The 20,203-nt window shown below is 42.5% G+C and overlaps 1 protein-coding gene across 2 annotated transcripts; it reads right to left on the reverse strand.

The window, feature by feature from the left end:
* Window positions 1-1,790: 1,790 nt before the first annotated feature.
* Window positions 1,791-19,825, reverse strand: nr4a3 (nuclear receptor subfamily 4, group A, member 3). Of its 2 annotated transcripts, XM_053843542.1 has the most exons (9): window positions 19,393-19,825; window positions 17,755-17,898; window positions 17,239-17,320; window positions 14,108-14,943; window positions 9,834-9,963; window positions 8,929-9,092; window positions 8,656-8,855; window positions 5,768-5,946; window positions 1,791-2,999 (listed from the first exon to the last, which is right to left on the reverse strand). In XM_053843542.1, the coding sequence occupies exons 3-9, from the start codon at window positions 17,300-17,302 to the stop codon at window positions 2,737-2,739; spliced, it is 1,836 nt and encodes a 611-aa protein (XP_053699517.1). In that variant the 5' UTR covers window positions 17,303-17,320; window positions 17,755-17,898; window positions 19,393-19,825; the 3' UTR covers window positions 1,791-2,736. The 2 variants fall into 2 exon arrangements, with proteins under 2 accessions (XP_053699517.1, XP_053699518.1); XM_053843543.1 differs by lacking the exon at window positions 17,239-17,320.
* Between the last annotated feature and the right edge of the window lie 378 nt (window positions 19,826-20,203).

Raw genomic sequence — 20,203 nt, forward strand, 5'->3', positions numbered from 1 at the left:
TGTTGTGAACCATGGCTGCGGTGCTAAAGGTGCTAAGCGTCACCCCCGTCGCAGATACAAGATATTCAAGCGTTCAAAGTTTATGGATCCTCTTAATATTATGTAGCCCAAGTGACGATGGTTGCTTTAATCAGACTGCTAATTAAGACTCGGGGGGTATCCGCTATTTGTCAGCGCTAATCGATTATCCAGCAGACTGACAGCTGGTGCGTGTGTGTGTGTGTCGGTGTGCGGATGTGTCCAGCTTTGCGCTCATGTTACTCTTCCCTTTGGTGTGATGTGCCACTGTCAAAGGACGGGATCATCACAGCTACGACGTGGAAGGTAATATCCTCTTTGGCGATCAAAAAGACTTGACAGCTTTTCCATCAGCGACATAAGATGTTTAATCTCATGTTATTAGATGGAACACACCAGAGGTGTAGAGTCACTAGATGCTCTACAAACATTAACAGCCAAACAAGGATGCTTCCACGCCTATATATATATATATATATATATATGGCTATTGGACCCACTACTAGTTCAAGTACAGTGTGAGTGCAGAGTTTGGTATTGCAGGAATAAAATATATCAATCAAATATATATATATATATATATATAGCTGTTAATAATGCAAGGGCCTGATGTGTTTGAAACACCTGAACCAAAGCAGACGGTCCATTAGAACTGTCTAGCCTTTACATGACAAACTTTGAAATTCAATTCATTGTAATTGTATGTAAATTATTGTTACTTCAACTTAACAATATATATATATATATACATTTCATTCCTGCAATACCAAACTCTGCACTCACACTGTACTTGAACTAGTAGTAATTGCTCCACATTGGTATTGCACTAGTGAGTACTCTCCTGGAGCCACCCACAGATTGTTCTATTCCATCATCCTTATAACACATGTAAATGGAAAAACTTAATGGGAATCTATCTCCAGTATAAGTAGGATTAAAAGTACGCTGCTTGAACTATTTCACCTAATCTTATCTCCCTATTTGAGGCACCAAATGACAAAAGCAAAGGAGCATGCCAAACATTACACGTTGTTTAAATATGCTTTAATGCTGAGCTGATTTATCTGTATTTGTGTGCGTGTGTGTTAGTGCATATGCAGGTATGCAGAGAAGTCGTTGAGTGATGGCAGTGACAGTATAGATGGCATGCGCTGTGAAATGTCACCACGGCAATCAATGATGTTTAACAAGGCTGGAGGCTGATCGGGACCTCATGCTAACACAGAGCTCTGGTCTGCAACATCCTCCCGTAATCCTCCTCAAGCCTCGGTGAGAACCCCTCAGGAGGAAGATGAGGCCTTTTACCTGTCAAGAGGCTTATGTATTAGACAAAAACAAAAATAAACCACACACATGCGTACACACACCCACACATACGCACACACACACTGGTCGGGCATTAAAGGACATAATCAAAAGACACAGTCAGATAGAATAGTCAGAACTAGTTTATGATCTCAAAGTGCTGAACAGAAAATCCAGTGAACCAAAGAGAAACAGAAAGCAAAATTATGAAACAGGAAAATCAAACCAAAAGAGACATTGAAAAAACAGTAATGTTTATACTCTTCAAAAAAAAAAAAAGAAACCCAATAATAATAATAGACAAAAGAATAGAAAGCACAACTTGTACCACAATGTGCTAAAAACACTTCAAAATATTAGTTTATACATATATATCATATATATATATATATATATATATATATATATATATATATATATATATATATATATATATATATATATATATATATATATATATGGGTCATTTTACAATTCACTGACATGACTGAGTGACTGAGCTGTTCGAACTCTTGTTGATACCATGCCATGCACCTCTGAGTGGTCACACAGATATGCATTCATAGACACCACAGTACATAGTATTGGAAAAAACACTGTGGAATGTTTCAACCCCCCTACAACTATCTGTCGAGCACCCTTGCTTTCCAGGACGCTGAGCAGGTGGTTGTGTGTTCGTGCTTGTAGCCCTTCTCTGGATGTAAGTGCTTTGAAAGCCGATTTGCGCCCAACATTGTTTTTCTATTAAAAGAAAAAAAAGGAAAATAAAACAAACTGAAATAAAAATACAATTACAAGTTCAAGCTGCAGTGACTCAGTCATTGTTAGTGCACCGTGTCCTCTCGACTGTCTGATCCTATCACTGCCTACAACACTAAAGTCTTAAAATAATTTAGAGTTAACCATTCTTTTTCTCGTGTGGTGAGATAGCACTTAAAGAAATTGCACTTGTAATCAAGTCTTCCACCATGTGTGGATCTCCTCTGTGGTGCTTTTGTTCAGCCGTGATGACATATGTGCACTGACCTCTGATATTTCGGTGCTTCTCAGTGTGAAGATTTCTGCTTACTGCCCTCAGACAGCCACTTGTGTCATCACCAGGTTTGAAAACAAACCTCCACACTGACTACTGTCTGTGCTAATACAGAATGCAGTTCTCATAAACCTCTCTGCCTGTTGAGCTGCCATCCAGACAAAGTCTTTCCATCTCAGCCTGGCCCTCTAACCCCCAGATGAGAAAAACAATGGAAAAGCATTGGATATCTCAAGTGCTGGAAAAATTAAATCTTTTTTTATTGGTTGTCCTGATGAGTGAGGAGTTTTTAATCGACTGTTTCAGTGCAGTCTGAATGAGTACGTGCTCCTGGGGGCAGGGGGGCACATTTGTATGTTAAACTTTGTTCATTCGATTCATCAGTAAGGCAGAGTGTCCAGAAACCGATCAATCAAGGGTGGTGGTGGTACTAGGTCCTCCAGCTTCAGGTAGAAGATTCGTTGAAGCCCCTGAGTCCTCTGTGAACGAAGCTCCGCCTTCAAGCCCAGAATACGACTCAAAGGGGGGGCAGATTTGGACAAAGAGGAAGATGACCCGCAACCCAGGTGGTCTCTAAGACAACAGACGACTTTATTTTGTAGCTCCTCTACTCTCTTCGCGTCCTTGAGACTGGGAACTTGCTCTGGAAAAGAGAGACATTTCAGAGTTAAAATAATTCAACTCACTCAACTAAAAAGCAAAAACCATCACCTTTTAAACTCTGAAGTTGCTAATATATCTTAACCTGTGTCATTGAGTCTAGATCAATCCACACGAAACCCAATAAACCTCCAGCATACAGTGTACACTTACACACTATCACACCCACAGAGCACAAACACAGGTCTATGCGGAATTCTCATTAATATTTGCCATCATAATAATTATAATTGATTTCCTCTGAATACAAACAAATATTCAATTTTATCTTGATGTCTTTCAAATTTGAACCAGTCAAAATAAATAAATTAATTGTACTATAAGAAAAACACACACTCGTTGTATGACATTGTGCTTTCCCTAGCCTCAGATCCTTAACCATCCTACACAAATGGCTCTACTTCATATATATATATGTGTTTTTTTTAACCGTTTGAGTGATGATTCATATCTTTATTCCTTTTAATTTGATTTATGAAGACAAAAGTGCTCAACAATTAGCTGATTATTCGCCTTGTGAGCAGCCAAATTAGATTAGAAGCACATGCACAAGTACACACACGCCTGTAGCGCCTCCGACGGCGCCCAGTTCAGACTTAATGTGACACTAACTCCTTCTGCGGAGAGTAGGGTGCACAGCCCCCACTGGCCTAAACAAACACCAACAGAAAGGCAGTTACTAAGGCCCCTCTCCCATTGAGGTTTCTATTATCCAAAGCTTATTTATTGTTTGTGGATGTGACTTTTGTTTGTTTAATGTTTGCTGCAGTACAGTCACTCCATCCTTCTTTCACCCTCCTACGGACCTCTTGGGTTCCCCCACTCGCTCGCCCTTCACTTGCTATTCCTCTTTCTCTCAGAGCATGAGCTCCTGGGGTGGGATCAATGCCGCCTTTCTGCACAGGCCACTCTGTGGCGGTCGATGGCCCGGCTGCTCTGGCGTGGCGTTGCTTTGCCGAGGTGGCAGAATGCCACCGAGATGAGTGCAGACGCCACTGCGGAGCTGTGCTCCGCGGTGGGCTGGTCGATGGGGCACAGAGTTAAGTGCTCCCCCAGAGTTCGAGGATTGGATTTAAACATAGGAGGAGGAGGTGGAGGAGGAGGCAGGGGCATGTTAGGTAAGTTAGGAGGGCCGTGGGAGGCTGTATTGGAAACAGTCTTCAGCCAGTTTGATGTAATGTTAACAACATATGAATACTTGAATGTTTCAAATCCTCTGGTTAACTAACGGGATTCAGCTGAGTACAAACCAGTTAGTAAAATGGGAAAAAGAGAGATATTGATTCCAGGCAACAATAAAATGAAGCCTTGGTCAATGACAAAAACAGCTCGGATACATTAGGTCAAGATAGTGCACAATGTTCATTGATCAGGGTGTGATCTTCACAGTCATTTATGATTGTCAAAATTTAGAAGAAAGAATCCCACATCAAACATACAATGACTCTTCCATCTCACTGTAAAACTGAAGCATTTTTCTTGTAGGCTCATAATGTTTTTATTGTCATTCGTTGAACTGATGGATTACCATTTTCCATTTCATTGTTTAAAACTTTGGGATAACAATGTTGATACTTAGCATCTTTGCTCATAGGAAAGCAGACTGGACTTTGCAGATCACAATGTGGGGGAAAGAGTGTCCCTGGTCCATGCATGCTCTAATTTATAATTTAACTTTGTACCATAAAAAAGAGAGAAGAATTTGGCTATCTTGACCTCAGACATGTGACGTAAATATATCCTATTTTTTCGTTGACATGCTCACTTAGACTTAATTAATAAACTCATAGTCTTTTAATTCTGTGTATCCAAGGGATTATCTCTCGCTGAACGAGGAAGATCTCTTGTGTGAGTGTGTGTGTGTGTGTGTGTGTGTATGAGATGTGTATACTGGGCCACAGTCTTGACCGTGTTTCACACACTGATTATAAGAGCCAGGTGTGAGACCGTGGCAACAGGTGCTGAGTGTCAGGTTCTATTGTCAGGCAGAAGTACATGCATGTGTCTTTGCGCAGATATGATGTTAGCAGGTGTATTCACCTGATCGCTGTCACATCGAATGAAGCACAGACAGAACACAACATTTGGACAGCAAAGCTAAATAAGCTGTATGTAACTCGCCAGATGGGACATGGATACATTTGGGATGGCAGGAGCTGGAAATATTCATGATGACAACCATCAACATCGCAGCCTAGGATACCCTGAAAATGTATTCGGACATGGGTCAAACTTGATCATACTAATGTTCATTTTTAAATAAATGTGGAAAGAAAACTTGGAGGCAAACTTCACCCCGTCTCATCATTATGGAATTCCCCTTCAATCTGCTTATGTTTCTGATTAAATTAAGATCTGTTTTCTAAAAAACAGTTCTGTTGAATGGCAAAACGTCATCACTGCCATCTCTGTCATGGTCACAATATCAACAGCATTTGGTAGGTTTTTTTGGGCAAACTTTGTTTCTCGGATTTGGGTTTGCATGAGGCAATACGCACAAGGTACATATCCGCAGTCACTCACACACACATTCACACGGGATGGATTCATTGCAACTGGGGTTGCTCTGCACAGTTTATATTTAAGTACATGAATGTGCCAGGAACCGAATATCTAGTTTGCTTTGCACTATGTGTGGAAACCCTGATCAGATTCTTACTGTATGTGGCATCATGAGTGGTCATGAGTGGAGGATTTGGACCGTAAAGGCCCTTAAGGCCCTTTAATCTCTGCTCTTCTGTTGTTTCCTACCTGTGAGCAGCACCAGTGCAGCCAGGCAGGCAAAGGCAGAGGTGTCCAGGTTCAGGTTCTGGAGGTGAGTAGAGAAGTCCCGAATGGAATCCAGCCACTCCCCAAACCCGCGAAGGCACTGGAACCTGTGCAGCACCAAACCGTTGCAGAACACAAGCTTGTCCTCGGACAGCATCGACCTGGGAAACAAAGAGCCAGACAAACAGGAGGCCGATTAGTCAAGTGAATCTCTGTGGGCTCCTTCTGCCAATTAACGGCTGCATTTCTACCCTTAATGATTTGTAAATATGGCTTTGGATAATGGCGCAAGGAAACAATTACAATTAAAAACAATGAGAAAAGCTGGCAGCAGAAGCACTCGCACACAAATGAGCAACATCAAACACATGCATGCGGCTGCCTGATTAAGGATTTTTCCCAAATTATGGCATTTTAAAACATTCCTGTGTTTCTTTTTGGCAGGGTGGGGTGAAAGGCAAAGGCAGGAGGCTGCTGTTGATGTGTGTATTTGAAGATAGCTAAACTGTTGCCTTGGACGTGACCATTCAGCAAGGCGCAATGGAAACACAAGCGCTTAATGTGGAAAAGAAACAGCTCCTCAGATGGACTCAACTCACGACAATGTCCTTTACCAGAGAATCCAGAAGATGAGCGACGGCTGCTTTTTATTAGTTACAGAGTATATTGCTTCTTCAATAAATACCTCCCAAACTGGTGGAGGGATCCAAAAATAGGAACAACAAACAATTACATTTAATAATGAGATGAAAGGATGAAAGCTGAAGTTTAACTTCATAGTTGTAAAACACCTGATGGCTAGAGTGGTGGCAGATAGGGGGAAAAGTTCAACTACAGAAATATTATTTTAGAATTTATGGGGAGCAGATAAACAAGCATTTGTATCTAATCAGCTTTACTCCCATTCAAAGAGTGGGCTGTGGGCCACAAGCAGCTCAGAAGACAGAAACGCAGGTCTATAAATATGTATATTTCTTTCATTAGACCAGAGTTTCAGACTTTCAGACATGGCAATCATACCCATATATATATATATATATATATATATATATATATATATATATATATATATATATATATATATATATATATATATATATATATATATATATATATATATATATATATATAAACCTTGTAGTTTGGAATGAGTCATTAGGAGCACCCACACTAGCACAGTTCATGTTCTATTCCACACACAGATAATGCAGAGATTCTGGGTCACTACACTCAAAGAATTAAATTCAGGGTGTTCAAATTTAGAATCAATTTCCTTTCGACGTGAAGTCAAATCGGTTGACTCCATCAATCCAAAGAATGATATCGGAGTACCATCTGATCTACATCTCAGCGGAGCACATGAGCAAAGCAGCAGACAGGCTGGCAGACAGGCAGACTCATTTAATATATAGCTGGTTATCTGCCACACATTCCGTTCACCCTTGACGACACTGTCACCACGGAAATCTACCCATAACCTCAGAAACTGTTAAGTAACAGGAATGCTTACGACAGTGCCTACCCAGAAGAGTGGAGCAAATTTACTCTGCACGCACTCATCACACACACAAACACACACTTGCTCAAGGTTCTGCGAGGCATCTGAGTTCAACATGGGGTGACTGCGAGGCCACATCTACAACTAGAGGGGAGTGTGGCCCTCATCCTCAACTCTCATCAGAAAACAAGACAGTGCTGTTCTTGTATACGTCTTCCGCGGCTCTGTGGGAAACTGGCTGATGAGTGGATGAGCATTGTGTGTTAGATAGATATAACACTGTTGAGTGTGAGTCACAGTCCCCTACTGAAAGTGTGATGCCACCACCCATCTTCCCACCATGCACCTGGACCTACACTGGGCAAAAGAAGGAAAGTTTTGGTACGTCATCAGAGAGAGTGTGTGTGTGTGTGTGTGTCTTTGGGTGAGTAGGAGTGCTGTGTTGGTTTTCTGTCTAGTCGAGACATGAGAACCAGCTTGTAGTTGGAGCCCTCTACTCTCGTAAATTTAACCAGCCACATGCCTCACACACATCGCCTGGTCACCAGGACGATTCTGAAGCGTTCTCGGGATCTGGGCCATAATGGCACGGCAGGTATCCACATCAATGTGGCGCAGTCAGTTTTCTCTTGATCTCATCAAACTCAAATTAACATGTTACTCTTCCTCTGACAAGCTCTTGTTAGGTGGGATTGATCCTGCCAATTCACAGTACACAATGTTAGCACAGTATTAGCCCCAAGAACACACACAGGGCTCTCTGTGCGTCAGATATCAGATTCATTTGAGCGGAACTCTGTGGGTGGAGATGCTGTCATAGTTACAGACTCCATTCAGAATTTGGTTCATATGGTGCTTACTCAGCTCCACTCCTCCCACTCTGTGGACGCACCATCACAGGAGCACAAAGATTTGCCATACAGTGAAATGACAATCTTGCTTTCACTGCTTGCTAGCATGGTCAATACATAGCCAGCTGACACTACTGTTAGGCAAACTGCGACCTCTTGATGCATAGCCTACTGATAATCTGAAATAACAAGGGAAAAGGAAGACAGAAGCTAACGCTAACTCAACTGTTTTGATGCATTATTGGACTTGTAATGTGATTGAGGTGGGACGCTAGCTATATTGTTCATGTTTTATTGCGGATCATTCCAGATCAGTTTGAAGACTGCCACACTGAAGAGCACGCTGTTGGGTTATGATGAGCGAGTGCCAAAATGCTCTTAAAATTGTATGAAACCAGTGTGTACAAAAACGCCAAAATAAGATCAGAATATGACAGTGCAGCATTCACACCACCTTGCAGCATTCACACCGCCTTGCCACCATGCTGACCTGTCTTTATTTCCTTTGTGTTCGGGCATACCTGTGAGCCAAGCGCAGGACAAAGAGCTCCAGAAAGGCGGAGTCTATCAGCAGGTTTTGATCCTCACGCTGGAGCTCAGGGAACCCTGGCAGCCGGTCTGCCCAGCACCGCGTTGTCTCCATCGAGATGGTAAGCAGTCTGTAAAAAAGCTGGATATGTTCCGCGTCTGAGGAAGAGGACGGGGGGTCTGCAGCACAGAACTGAGATACACAGTGAGCAAAAGTTACTTGTTAGAAGTCCATTTCAACTACAAAGGCTGGATGATAGTTGTACCTGACTGTAGTCGAGGTCACGGGGCGTGCAGTGGGAATAAGCTCTGAGGAGCGATGAGAGCAGGCTGAGTGGAGGAGATGGAGGACACACCTCTGTCTGCAATGGGCTCTTTGGTTTGGAGGGTAGTCGACCTCTGCGCCCCTTCAAACTATCAGTACGCACCACTGAAGGATGACAAACGGCAACCATGAAATCCTGATATCAATAACACTCATGACATACTTCACTACTCAAAACCCTTCCAAAATTCACGTCTCACGAGGTTGTTACAACCAGAAGGTGGCAGTGCAGTTGGTGTGGAGATGGACAAGCCACAGTTGTTGTTCATGTGTTTGCACCTGTGGGTGTGAGCATGTTGACTGAGAACACACACCGGAGTCACATCTCTGTACAGCCGCATTAGATGTGATGACACATTAAGTGGCGTCACATGACTTTGCAATACGACTACTATGAAAATACGGTATGAGGTATATGGTATTACATTTGAATAAGACTGTTCTGTGTAGGCATTTTTATCCTCCAAGAAGACATTTTAATTTTGAAGATGCTCTGTTTGAATGGAAAGTGAGATGTACTATGTGGAGCACACAAACTCATTGCAAGTGGATACAAAGATAACACTGATGAGAAAAGGAATCAAAAGAATGTATGAAGTACACAATCCACAACAAGCTGTTATGAGAAAGTTTGACTACAACTCGAGTTGACCTCAAGCATTTCTCATTCTTGAGGTCAAGTCGAAGCTACTTGGCCACTTGCCCCAGTGATAATTGCTCATAAGAGAGTGGATGTGTGTGCTGCTGCCACTGACTCGGTTATTACAGGCTAAATGAACTCTGATTGCAGAACAAACTCTCTCATCAGGACGGCAGGATGTGTGTGCGCAGATATTCCCCTCTCACCTTCTTTCACCATGCCAACACTCAGACACTTCTGGAAGCGACAGTACTGGCAGCGGTTGCGTCTCCTCTTGTCCACGGGACAGTTCTTGCTAGCCAGACACACATACTTTGCATTCTTCTGCACGGTGCGCTGCGAAGAGAAAACAGAGATGCTCAACATTCGGGCTCCCAACAGCCGATATAATAATTCAATTTTATCTTCGCCCCTCCCTCCACTCCTAAGGATGAAACTCTGATTTTAATTACGAGCTGAAAAGCAGCTGTGACATCAGTATAATTATAAGAAATTAATTTTCCAACAAGCGTTGCCTGCAGCAGCAACAATCCTATTAGTAACAATGGAGGCAGAGCACGTGGCATGCAGAGGCAGCTCCCACAAGACAGGGGACAGAGGCGTGATCAGAGTGTTTGCAAGGCTTCAGGTCAAGCTCGTGCCACCTCTGGAGGCCTCGCGCCTCTCTACACGGGCCCCGCGGGAGCACTTTTCTCCTCTACTGGCTTGTGCGATTATTACTGACCTTATTAAAATGAGATAAGCGGCGTCCAACATTGGGGGAGCACTAGCGCACCACGATTAAAGAGACTGAACGTCGGAGTAAAACATAACGCGTATTTGTCGAGCAAAAAATGAAGGAATGACACCTCAACACAACCTTTTCTAAAACTTCATCTGTTGAAGTGCAATATAGACCTGGAAGTGGAGAGTGTGGTTTGGAGCGATGGGCCATGAATGATGTGTGTCTACATTGATGGCGAGTGTATAGATGTGTGAGTTTTGAGGGTGTGAGTGGGTGTGTGCATCCTTTGGTGTGTGTAGTAGTATGTTTTGATATGAGGTGTGCACATGTAAACACAGGGTCACACCTTCACTCCAAGACTGTTCTGAGTCGGATTTGTGCAGCCATCCTGTAACTGACATTATTGTTCAGGTGGTAATGTTAATTGTTCACCTTTGTATCAGTACACATGCTCCCGTTTTGTACAATACACAGCACTCTTGGTTACTCAACTATATCAGGCTTGAATCATACTAGCTCCCGCCACTACCCCACCCACCAACAACTGAAGCTCAAATGATCATTTATAGTGTGTTCATGAATAGTTGTTAAACGTATAATGCTTCCTGGAAGCATTCTGTTTATGGACAGTTGTTGTGAAGATCCTTAGTGGATTAAAATGTCTACAAACCCTCAAAGGAAGTGACTGATAACTGTGTGTGATAGAACCAAATAAAGACGTGAAGCACACAGGAGCTTCGCTTCTTATAAAGCGTCCAAAACGCATCAAAACAAATCAATCCAATTAGGAGCCACACATGCCCGTGTCCCAGGAGACTGGTATCGCACCAATTATTCCATATGTTCCGGAACGGCTGCGGAACTGACGCATAGTGGATGTGAATGCCTGATACAAGCAGTTGTCATGACACCGTGCTGACCGTCGACGCCCCACCCCTGGTCAGTCATCCATGTGTAAGTCAGTCATGATCTTTATTATAGTTTAGACAGGAAAAAGAAGTCTATCCACATTGAGAGGGAAATTGATCCAGACTCCAATGTGTCACGTTCACAGTTTAAAGAGCAAACTGCTGCTTGCATGATAGCTTAGGAAATCTAATTCACTTCATATAGATGATAGATGAACAAAACTTTTAACCATTTTGGAAAACATTGTTGCTTGATTTCTTTATTTGTAATGTTAACATTGATCTCACTCGCAAGCTCAAGTGTGAATATCTTTTCCAGCATTCTAAAATTGGTTAACTGTCACTGGGACAGACATCAACAAGCGTCGCCATCTTCGTTGTTCAGTCTAATAACGGTTGCTTGTGCTAGTTAACTTGCATTGACTTGAAGAGAGTGGTTTAAGCCGAACTATCCCAACACCTCCATAACAAACGTCCATACTGACGATCTTTTTGTGTAACTTGTGATAACGTATGTACGGATGGAGGCACTTAGTCTCGTGAGGCCAAATCAGCCTCTGAGGTTTGGAAACCCCTCATAATTCTCCCCTCGTGACCCAGAAATAGATACGCATTTGCAAATGAGCATATGCTTCATTGATCTGCGCAGCTCCTCTTTATTCCACTCGAGTTGTTGATTCTGCCGATTCATTATGATAACTTTCCGAGTGACAACAGAGGTTAAATCAACTCGGATCAGCAAACAGTGCATGTAGAGCTGAATAAATGCTCATATCTTGAGTGCACATCGACTAAGACGCCATGTCAATAGTGTGTGTGCGCTGCAGGACGAAGGCATGTAGAGACATTCTTGACTTATAACATGTGCTAATAGCCCTGTCTTAAATGAAAACCCCTGCAGGACATTGTCTCCCCTCCTCCCCTTTGTTCCGCTCTCCTCTTCAGCTACTTAGTCATGGGTAATCAGACTCTGCTTCCCTCCCTGTCTTTAAGTTTTTGTCCCCTGGCAAGAGCATAACTCAAGGCTAACACATTATTAAATGCGTGTTTAAAATAATATGAGTGAAGAGCTGCACATGCACAACACTTGGTACCAGCTGTCTGTAGGGATTGTTCTTAAAACAGATTCCCAGGACTAAAAGCGTCCCTCTATTAACAAGCTAACAGGCCACATTATCTGCATTATGCACCCTGAGCAAAAATGTATCCATGGTGAAAGTGTGTCACAAATTGCACTAATAAAATAGCAGCAATTTTCAATGTTTAATGTGAATTAACGTTTCAGGGATAATTGAATCAGGAAGGGAATATTCAGCCGGGTAAATAGAAGGCAAAATTATAATTGGGGGTAGGAAGAATATATGATGAGGAAGAGCAGGTGTTTCCAGAGTCGTAAGGACTTAGACTTACTCGTGTAAAAGCATCCCATTTTCAATAGTCAATTTTGCCTAAATAACATTTACAAAAAGACCTGGCATTATGCATACACGCATTGTCAGTCCTGTTCAGGGCTGCGGGGAATACTGGAGCCTATGCCAGCAGTCACTGGCCGAGAGGCAGGACTACACCCTGGACAGTTCTACTGTCGGAGGAAACCGGAGTACTCGGAGAAAACCCACACGCACACAGGGAGAACATGCAAACTCCATGCAAAAAGGCCACCTTGCTGCTAAACGCTAGGCCGACCTGGCATTATATATTTCTTAAATAATTGGAAACATTAGTGCTTACATATAATAGCACTGGAAATCAAAACTATATAATATACTCTGTTTTGAAATGCAAATATAAAATAGTTGTATTTATTTATATCAAATTTGGATGTAACCATTTGTAGGTCATTCATCTTTTTTTCGTACTATTTTTGATCAAACAACATTATTTGTGTTCAGACTGGTATTTTATCTTCTTTTTAATTGTGAGTCTATATGGGGCACCTACATATTACAAAACTTTTTTTTTATTCGTTTTAAAGTGGAAATGCTTACATTACAGAAGTAAATTGCAATTTAAATTAAATTTATTGGAGTATTCAAAGACATGTCAACGACTGACATACAATGTGCTGTTCACTTGTTTATGCACAAATGGAACCTTGTTAGGTCTGACAAGTGAAGTAGCCTGCGGCCTGAAGCCAGCAGACTTCCATTAATTACTAAATAAAAACTAATTGGATAGGAGAAACATTCATTTCCTCCTACCACGGCGTCAATTCAATTAAAACACCTTTGTGTGTCGTCCACCAATGGACAAAAAATGCTCACAATAGTGTGTAGAAACAGGCTAGGTGGGGGTTTTCTACATGCAGTTTTTTATGATATTGTAAGATGTGAAAGGCGTGACTCATCCAATATCATGCTGACTCATATCAGTCACAATATTTAAGCGTGTGACTTTTTGATCTAGCTGACAGTTGTTGAAAATTATTGCAAGTGAAACGAACCTTTAATTTCAAGGAGGTTTTGCTCCCTCCACCTCTCTGAACTGTGGAGAAGGCAAATCTTTGAACTTATAATATTTGTAAATATTTAGAATGTGAGTGCTCATAACTAAATTGTTATGTATTTTAAATGTTTTTGTTGTAGCTGTCCAATCCCAAGAGAAATGAGTGTAATTCATATTTATTATTTAAGGAAAGCAATATTATTAGGAAATAAGATGTTTGCACTGCCATTGTTTTTGTTTGTATGAACCACAATTGTCAATCAATATCATGCCCAAAAAGAAAACGTCTTTACATTTATTGTTACTTATTATTACTTGGAGTTGGAAGGGTCATTTTTCTTTTTTTGGTTCCATATGTAAAAAGCCACGTGAACAACTGTGAAACATCCAGTTGGAGTTTTACCTTGAAAAAGCCTTTGCAGCCTTCACACGTGCGCACCCCATAGTGCTGGCAGGCAGCGTTGTCCCCACAAACTGCACAGGTTCCCTCGCCTTGAGGACCACGAGGTGGGGGCGAAGGCAAACTGTCTCCCAGCAAGGGGCCACAAGGGCTCAGAGCAAGAGAGCGGAAGGCAAAGCTGCTGCTCCCTACCCCACGGTGCAGCTGGTACATGGGCTGCTCCATGGGTGGGCCATGAGGGTGAGAGATGGATGCTGACGATGATGAGGAGGAGGATGAGTTGCGAACCAATCCACCCAGGTTTTCATAAGCACCGACTCCGCTGCCACTGTGTGGCGGTGAATGCTGGTAGAAGTGTGGAAAACGCGGTGACTTTAGGGAACCGGGTTCCATCCCGGAGCCCAGAGAATGATGGCTGGAGGACTGGGCCAGGGAGTGGTCTTCCCACAGGAAAGAGGATCCAGGTTGGGGAGGCAAAGATGGGGTTGTTGGAGTGGAGGGAGGGGACTGTTTAAAGTACATAGAGGAAGAGGACATGGCCTCCAGTGGTGGTGCAGTGGGGTAGCTCTCCTCCTCCTTCTTGATAGTGGGCCTTTGCGGGAGCATCTGGTACAGGCAGGAGGATTTGGGCTCGTAACTCCCCTCCACAAAGACGTTGAAGCTGGGGAGTGAGGTGGTAGCGGCCGCAGCGGAGATCTCACCTCCACCGAGGTCCAGCTTGGTGTAGTCTGGGCTGATGAGGTCAGTGCTGTAGCTGTCGCCCTGGTAACTGAAGGACTGACCAGAGTAAGCAGAGCCAGGAGGGGCAGGCCCATACTGAGCCTGCACACAGGGCATGTCTGCCGGAGAGAGCGCAGGAGGATCAGCACAGCAGATATCAATCAATACAAAACATGTCCATTGTTAGTAACAGCAGAATTAGTTGCCACCGATTAGACAGCAAAGCAAATTTTAGGATTTTCTCTTGGCCACGCAGGCGACTTGATACGATAAAGGAAAGGGTCTGTGAATACTTGTTACATGGAAGAGTTTTATAATACTCTGAAGTGTCCCTCACTTTTGCAGTGTTCTAATCTTTCTATGAATGGACCTCACTGTTCCTATGAACATGCAATGTGACAGGGTTTTTGCCTTTTTTTTTCATTTGCTCAGATTCTTATTCAGTACTATGGTTGACTAAAATCATTGGTTCTGTTCATGTGATCGGCTGAAGAAGAAGTAGAATTTTTGCTTAAGTGTAACTCCCTGAAACGGTTATCATGAAGCATCTTTGAAACTCTTGTCACTATCATTTTAAGTTAATTACTGTTATAGCACTGCATCTCATGACATGAAACTAATAAATGGACTTGGCCAATTACGAACAGTCTCGACCCTGTTCTTGCCCTCATTGCAATGTTTTTGTGATCTAAAATGGGACCAGTACTTCACTTTGGAAAGATGAAACCGTCATTGGAGTACATGAGATGCCACAACGCTCACCTGAAAGAGTTAACTAACAAAACAAAAGAGTTAACTCACAAAACTCTCTGTACAGGTTGAATGGAAAGTCAAGTCAAGACGGGCACAATAGGCACTAGAAGTGTTACACTTAGAACTCACACCCTTCTAAGCCCTGATATTCTGATGATGATTTACCGTCTCGGCATTCCTAGTTACTAGCCATGCTTCTTCTTAAGCACAGGTAATACTAGTAAGGAACAGAGCAGATTGTGTATTCCACACTTCGCTGTTCACTATTTCTGTGAGTGTGAAAGCGTCGCTAAAGTCATGATGAATTCTCATAGCACATTTTTCAAACTTCATTTCATCCACTCTTTATTTATTATTAGACACAGTAAAATGACACCTCACAGGGTAGAGTGGACACCTTGTGACTCAGAGGTCGCCGGCTCGATCGCAGCCCAAGCTAGGTGAGTTTGCGAAAGATGCCGCTTCCTGGTGGCCGTGAGTGTGTGTGAATGGTGTCTAGCAATGGAGCATAAATGACCATATAGTTTGAGTTTCAGTACGTATGATGTAAATTGCATTAGAGAGTGTTGGTTGTTGATGTGTTTGAACATGATGTCACATTAGTGCACACTCCATGTCATATCTGTAATAAGCGTGCAAGACCTTTTTGCAATCAAACAACACTGAAATATCAAATTATTATTGTACTATTTAGTAAAATATATTAACTTCTTAATATTTATGTGATTGGTTTAGTTCATGTTTCAAGGACACATTAGATAAAAAAAAAATAAATAAAACAAAATGCTAAATCATTTATTAACTCTGAATTGCTTTGAAAGGAGAGGTAACCTAACAAGGTAACACCTATTAACAAAACTTTCAAAGAGAGCTTGCGCGGCTATACTCTAAATATGAGCTAAACACTGTTCATTTCACTGTTCATTTCATTTTGGATATCATACACTTCAACTGAAATGATATTGAAGCATGTATTTTGTGTTATTCTCTGCATAAATTGACTCTGCATATTGTGTTGTGAAGCCCAAGTTTTGTGAGTCAAGCTGACGACTGCCCTCGTGGAAAAAAAGAATGGGTGTCACTTGGACCTTTTTATGGAACTGATCAGATGGTGACCGATCTTACTGGGCGGTGACTTTTATGCCCTCCACTGTCTCAGTGGTCAAGACTGAATGTGTGGGGTTTCGTGAGTTACTAAGCTCCTATTATGAGAGATGACAAACACACATACACACACACACACACACACACACACACACACACACACACACACACACACCACACACACACACACACACACACACACAGTCCTTGCTTGTTCAAGATGTAAACATGGACCTGTATGCTCTTGTACTGACAATAAATGCGCCAGTATCCTGAGAAGAACCTGTAGAACCACTTATGTCTACAAGCCATCCTCTTAGGGGCTTTGCATTTGGTGGGGTTCCTAGCTTCACTCAGTAACACACACACACACTTACTCAAAAGAGTGCACACAGTAGCTTTCAAACCTCCTTTAAATGATCTTTTAAAGTGGTTGCTGAAGGGATGCATGCAAGCTGGTTTATATTCGGGTGTGTGCAAGTAGGGGTACAGACAACCCAAGCAGATTGAGACACAGGTGGTGTAGCAGAGCGATGTGAAGGGAAACGGTCTCTAACCTCGAGGTGAGCATTTCAACTGGACAAACTGCAGATGTTCCAGTAACTGAGTGCGCTTGCTCATTGTCAGAATGCCATAGATCTAACAAATAAACACATTAAGATGCACATGTCAATACAAAATAATGTTGAAAAACCTGTAGTCATTTATTTTTCCTGGGTCAAAATTCAATTTTGATGAACCTGATTTTTTCACACACTTTACACTGCTTCACACCCATTCACACCTCAATTCAACGTTTTGCAGTTATTCTTTCTTTTTTTAAATTGACACAATTTTATTTTATTTCAAATACATTTGTGACACACTTTGGACTGTGATTTAGAAGCATGTGGTGTCAGGAGTCACATTTCTCTGACAGTTTGTCTCATGGTTGAAATGTCACACACCCACACACACACGCACTCACACACCATGTTTTAAATAGGGAAAGTTCAGTGCAATTAGAACGCTTCTACATTAAGAGAACAGCAAAGAAACAGTCGGAACATAGCGAAAGTAACAATTAAGACTACCTGGTGAATGAGTTTCGCGCTGAATGGTGCTGGGTGTCCGGGGTGGACAGGTGGCGTGGCTGCGCCGGGGCGGGCGAGACTCTACGGCCAAGTCGGTGTCCAACCTCCGGGTGTCGGAGCTCGGCTGTGCGCGCTCTTCCAAGCCTGGATGAGAAGTTTAGCAGATTCAAAATGATGCCAACCTTTTCACCTTTAAAGAGAGTGGTTGTGTTACTTATGCGCAAGCCATGCTTGAAAAATAAATACATTTTTAGTAATGTATTACGTTTTCAGATGAATGGGTTCAGATTTACCGACAGCAAACACGCTCAATGTACTTGAAATACAATCATTTACACGCAACATTATATCGGTTTTCCTGTAACTCGTTCATCTAAATTCGTCTGTGTAAATTTTCGAAAAGAATTGCAAATCCTCTTGATGACTTCACATGCGGTCAACACCGCATGTGACCACTCAAAACAAGCCTCACGTCAAGTCCTCATCAGGACGATATTTTCAGTGGTACCTAAGGCCCAGGGCGCCACCTCTCTGTTGCATGTGAACAGTGGCTTTTTGCTTCCAAATCCATGCAATCGGCGTGAAATAATAACACAACCGACCTTCAAAAGGAACATCAAAATTTGATCAAAATTTCTTTCTTAAAAAAAAAAAAAAAAAAAACAGATTCTGGGCTCAGCAACATTTTGCCTCGAATTTTAATAGACGACATGAAACGCACTTCGATACTTGTTAACTTAACAAATTGCCAGAATTGTGGTGTGCGTTTGTAAATTAAAAAAATAAACTGCGTGCGTGGGTTGGATCGCCATCATGAATTAGCCCTGTTTATCTAAAGCAGCAATTGATCAGCGCTGAACTGAGGATAAAATACAAATATCATAAAAGGCTGATTTAATAGGAAAAGTAGTTCTTGGCATGCTCAATATTATTAAAATGCCGCTACAAAAGTCTGTATCAGTAAAGAAGAAGAAGAAAGAGAAAAAAAAGTTAAGCTGATTTAAGCACGTTTAATGGGTTTTCTGTCGACCTTTATAGCCTGAACTCAGGGAGCATCAGCTTGCGCACACCGGTAACCAAGAGAACCGCACATAAGGCGCTAAGCACGCGTTGTGGAGCGCCGGTAACCCCCGTTACCCCCCCGCCCCGGCACCAATACCCCCGCACAGCCAAAGGGTCCAGCAAACAAGACAGAGAAAAGGAGATAAAGAAAGCACCGAGAAAATATGTGAGTACTGTAAATCAAGTCAGTCGTGAAGTCAAACACACACACTCACCAAATACTTATTAAAACACCTTTAGGGATCGCTTTGCTGGTCCTGGCCTCAACCTCATCCTCTGCTGATTTATTGTAGCAATTTTAAACAAGAAGCGCGGTGAATTTGATACACATGTACAAGCCACCAAAATCTGCCATTTATGACCAAACTTTCTGCGGAAGCAGATGAGCATCTAATTTCCATGACAACCAGATAGGCGAAGAGCAGAGCGCAAAAAAGAAGAGGCAAAACCACCCAGAGACGAGAGCGAGCGCAGCTGGTGTGACGAATCAACAGGTGAGCCGCACCGCAACTTCAACATGATAAAGTGCTCGAGAAGTCATTCATTCATTAAGACGGTCGCTCGCAATGTACTTACTGGTTTGCTGTAGCGGTTCCGTCTTTACATGTGATAATAACCTCCTTGAAAGTCCATCGAGATCGGATCATCCAAAGTCAAAGAGTGGCAAGACTTCAGGAGCAAAACCGCTGTCGGTGGATGAGCATGTGCCGTCATCAAGTTGCGTGTCCCTCTTATTTGAAGTCACACCAAAGTGTGAAAAGGCGATATAAAACTGGAAAAGAAGAGTCCGGGGAGCGTGGACTTGAGTCCGGTCCAGTCAGCTGCCAATGTCTGTGCTAATGTAGTAAATTGAGGAGTTCGAGCGCGCGTTTGTTTATGTGCGCCGTCTGAGGGGAGAAAGTCAATTACCGCGTTTATGAGCGTTCTGCATCGACATAGAGTATCTGGTATGCGCTACGTCAATGTGACGCCATGGGAGAGGTGACGTCACTCAAAGCGGAGCTTTCTCCACAACTCTCTCTCTCTCACTATGTGCACAGCGCGAGCAGAGGAAGCCCGTGGTTGGTTTGATGGTTGCAGCTGCGCGAACGCTGGGAGATCCGTCAGGCGGAATGTATGTAAGTCTGAATAAGAAAACAAAACAAACTCTAACTCTGGGTGTTTGTGTCTACGTCGCTTCCTGAGGATTGAGACAATTTGTCCACGTGGTCCAAACGGTTGCAGTGACGGGGTCATTCACCTCACTACAAATGGCCACAAAAAAACAAACAAAAAAAACTGAATCACCATTTTAACAAGCCTAGTTAGAGCAATGAACAAGCCATCATTCCAAGTGGCAAATACCAAAACTGGCTTAAAGTTTAAACTGAGTTACTTGTTTCGTGAT

Source organism: Synchiropus splendidus, chromosome 15 (genome assembly GCF_027744825.2).
Source record: "Synchiropus splendidus isolate RoL2022-P1 chromosome 15, RoL_Sspl_1.0, whole genome shotgun sequence".
In the NCBI taxonomy this organism is placed as follows: Eukaryota; Metazoa; Chordata; class Actinopteri; order Syngnathiformes; family Callionymidae; genus Synchiropus; species Synchiropus splendidus.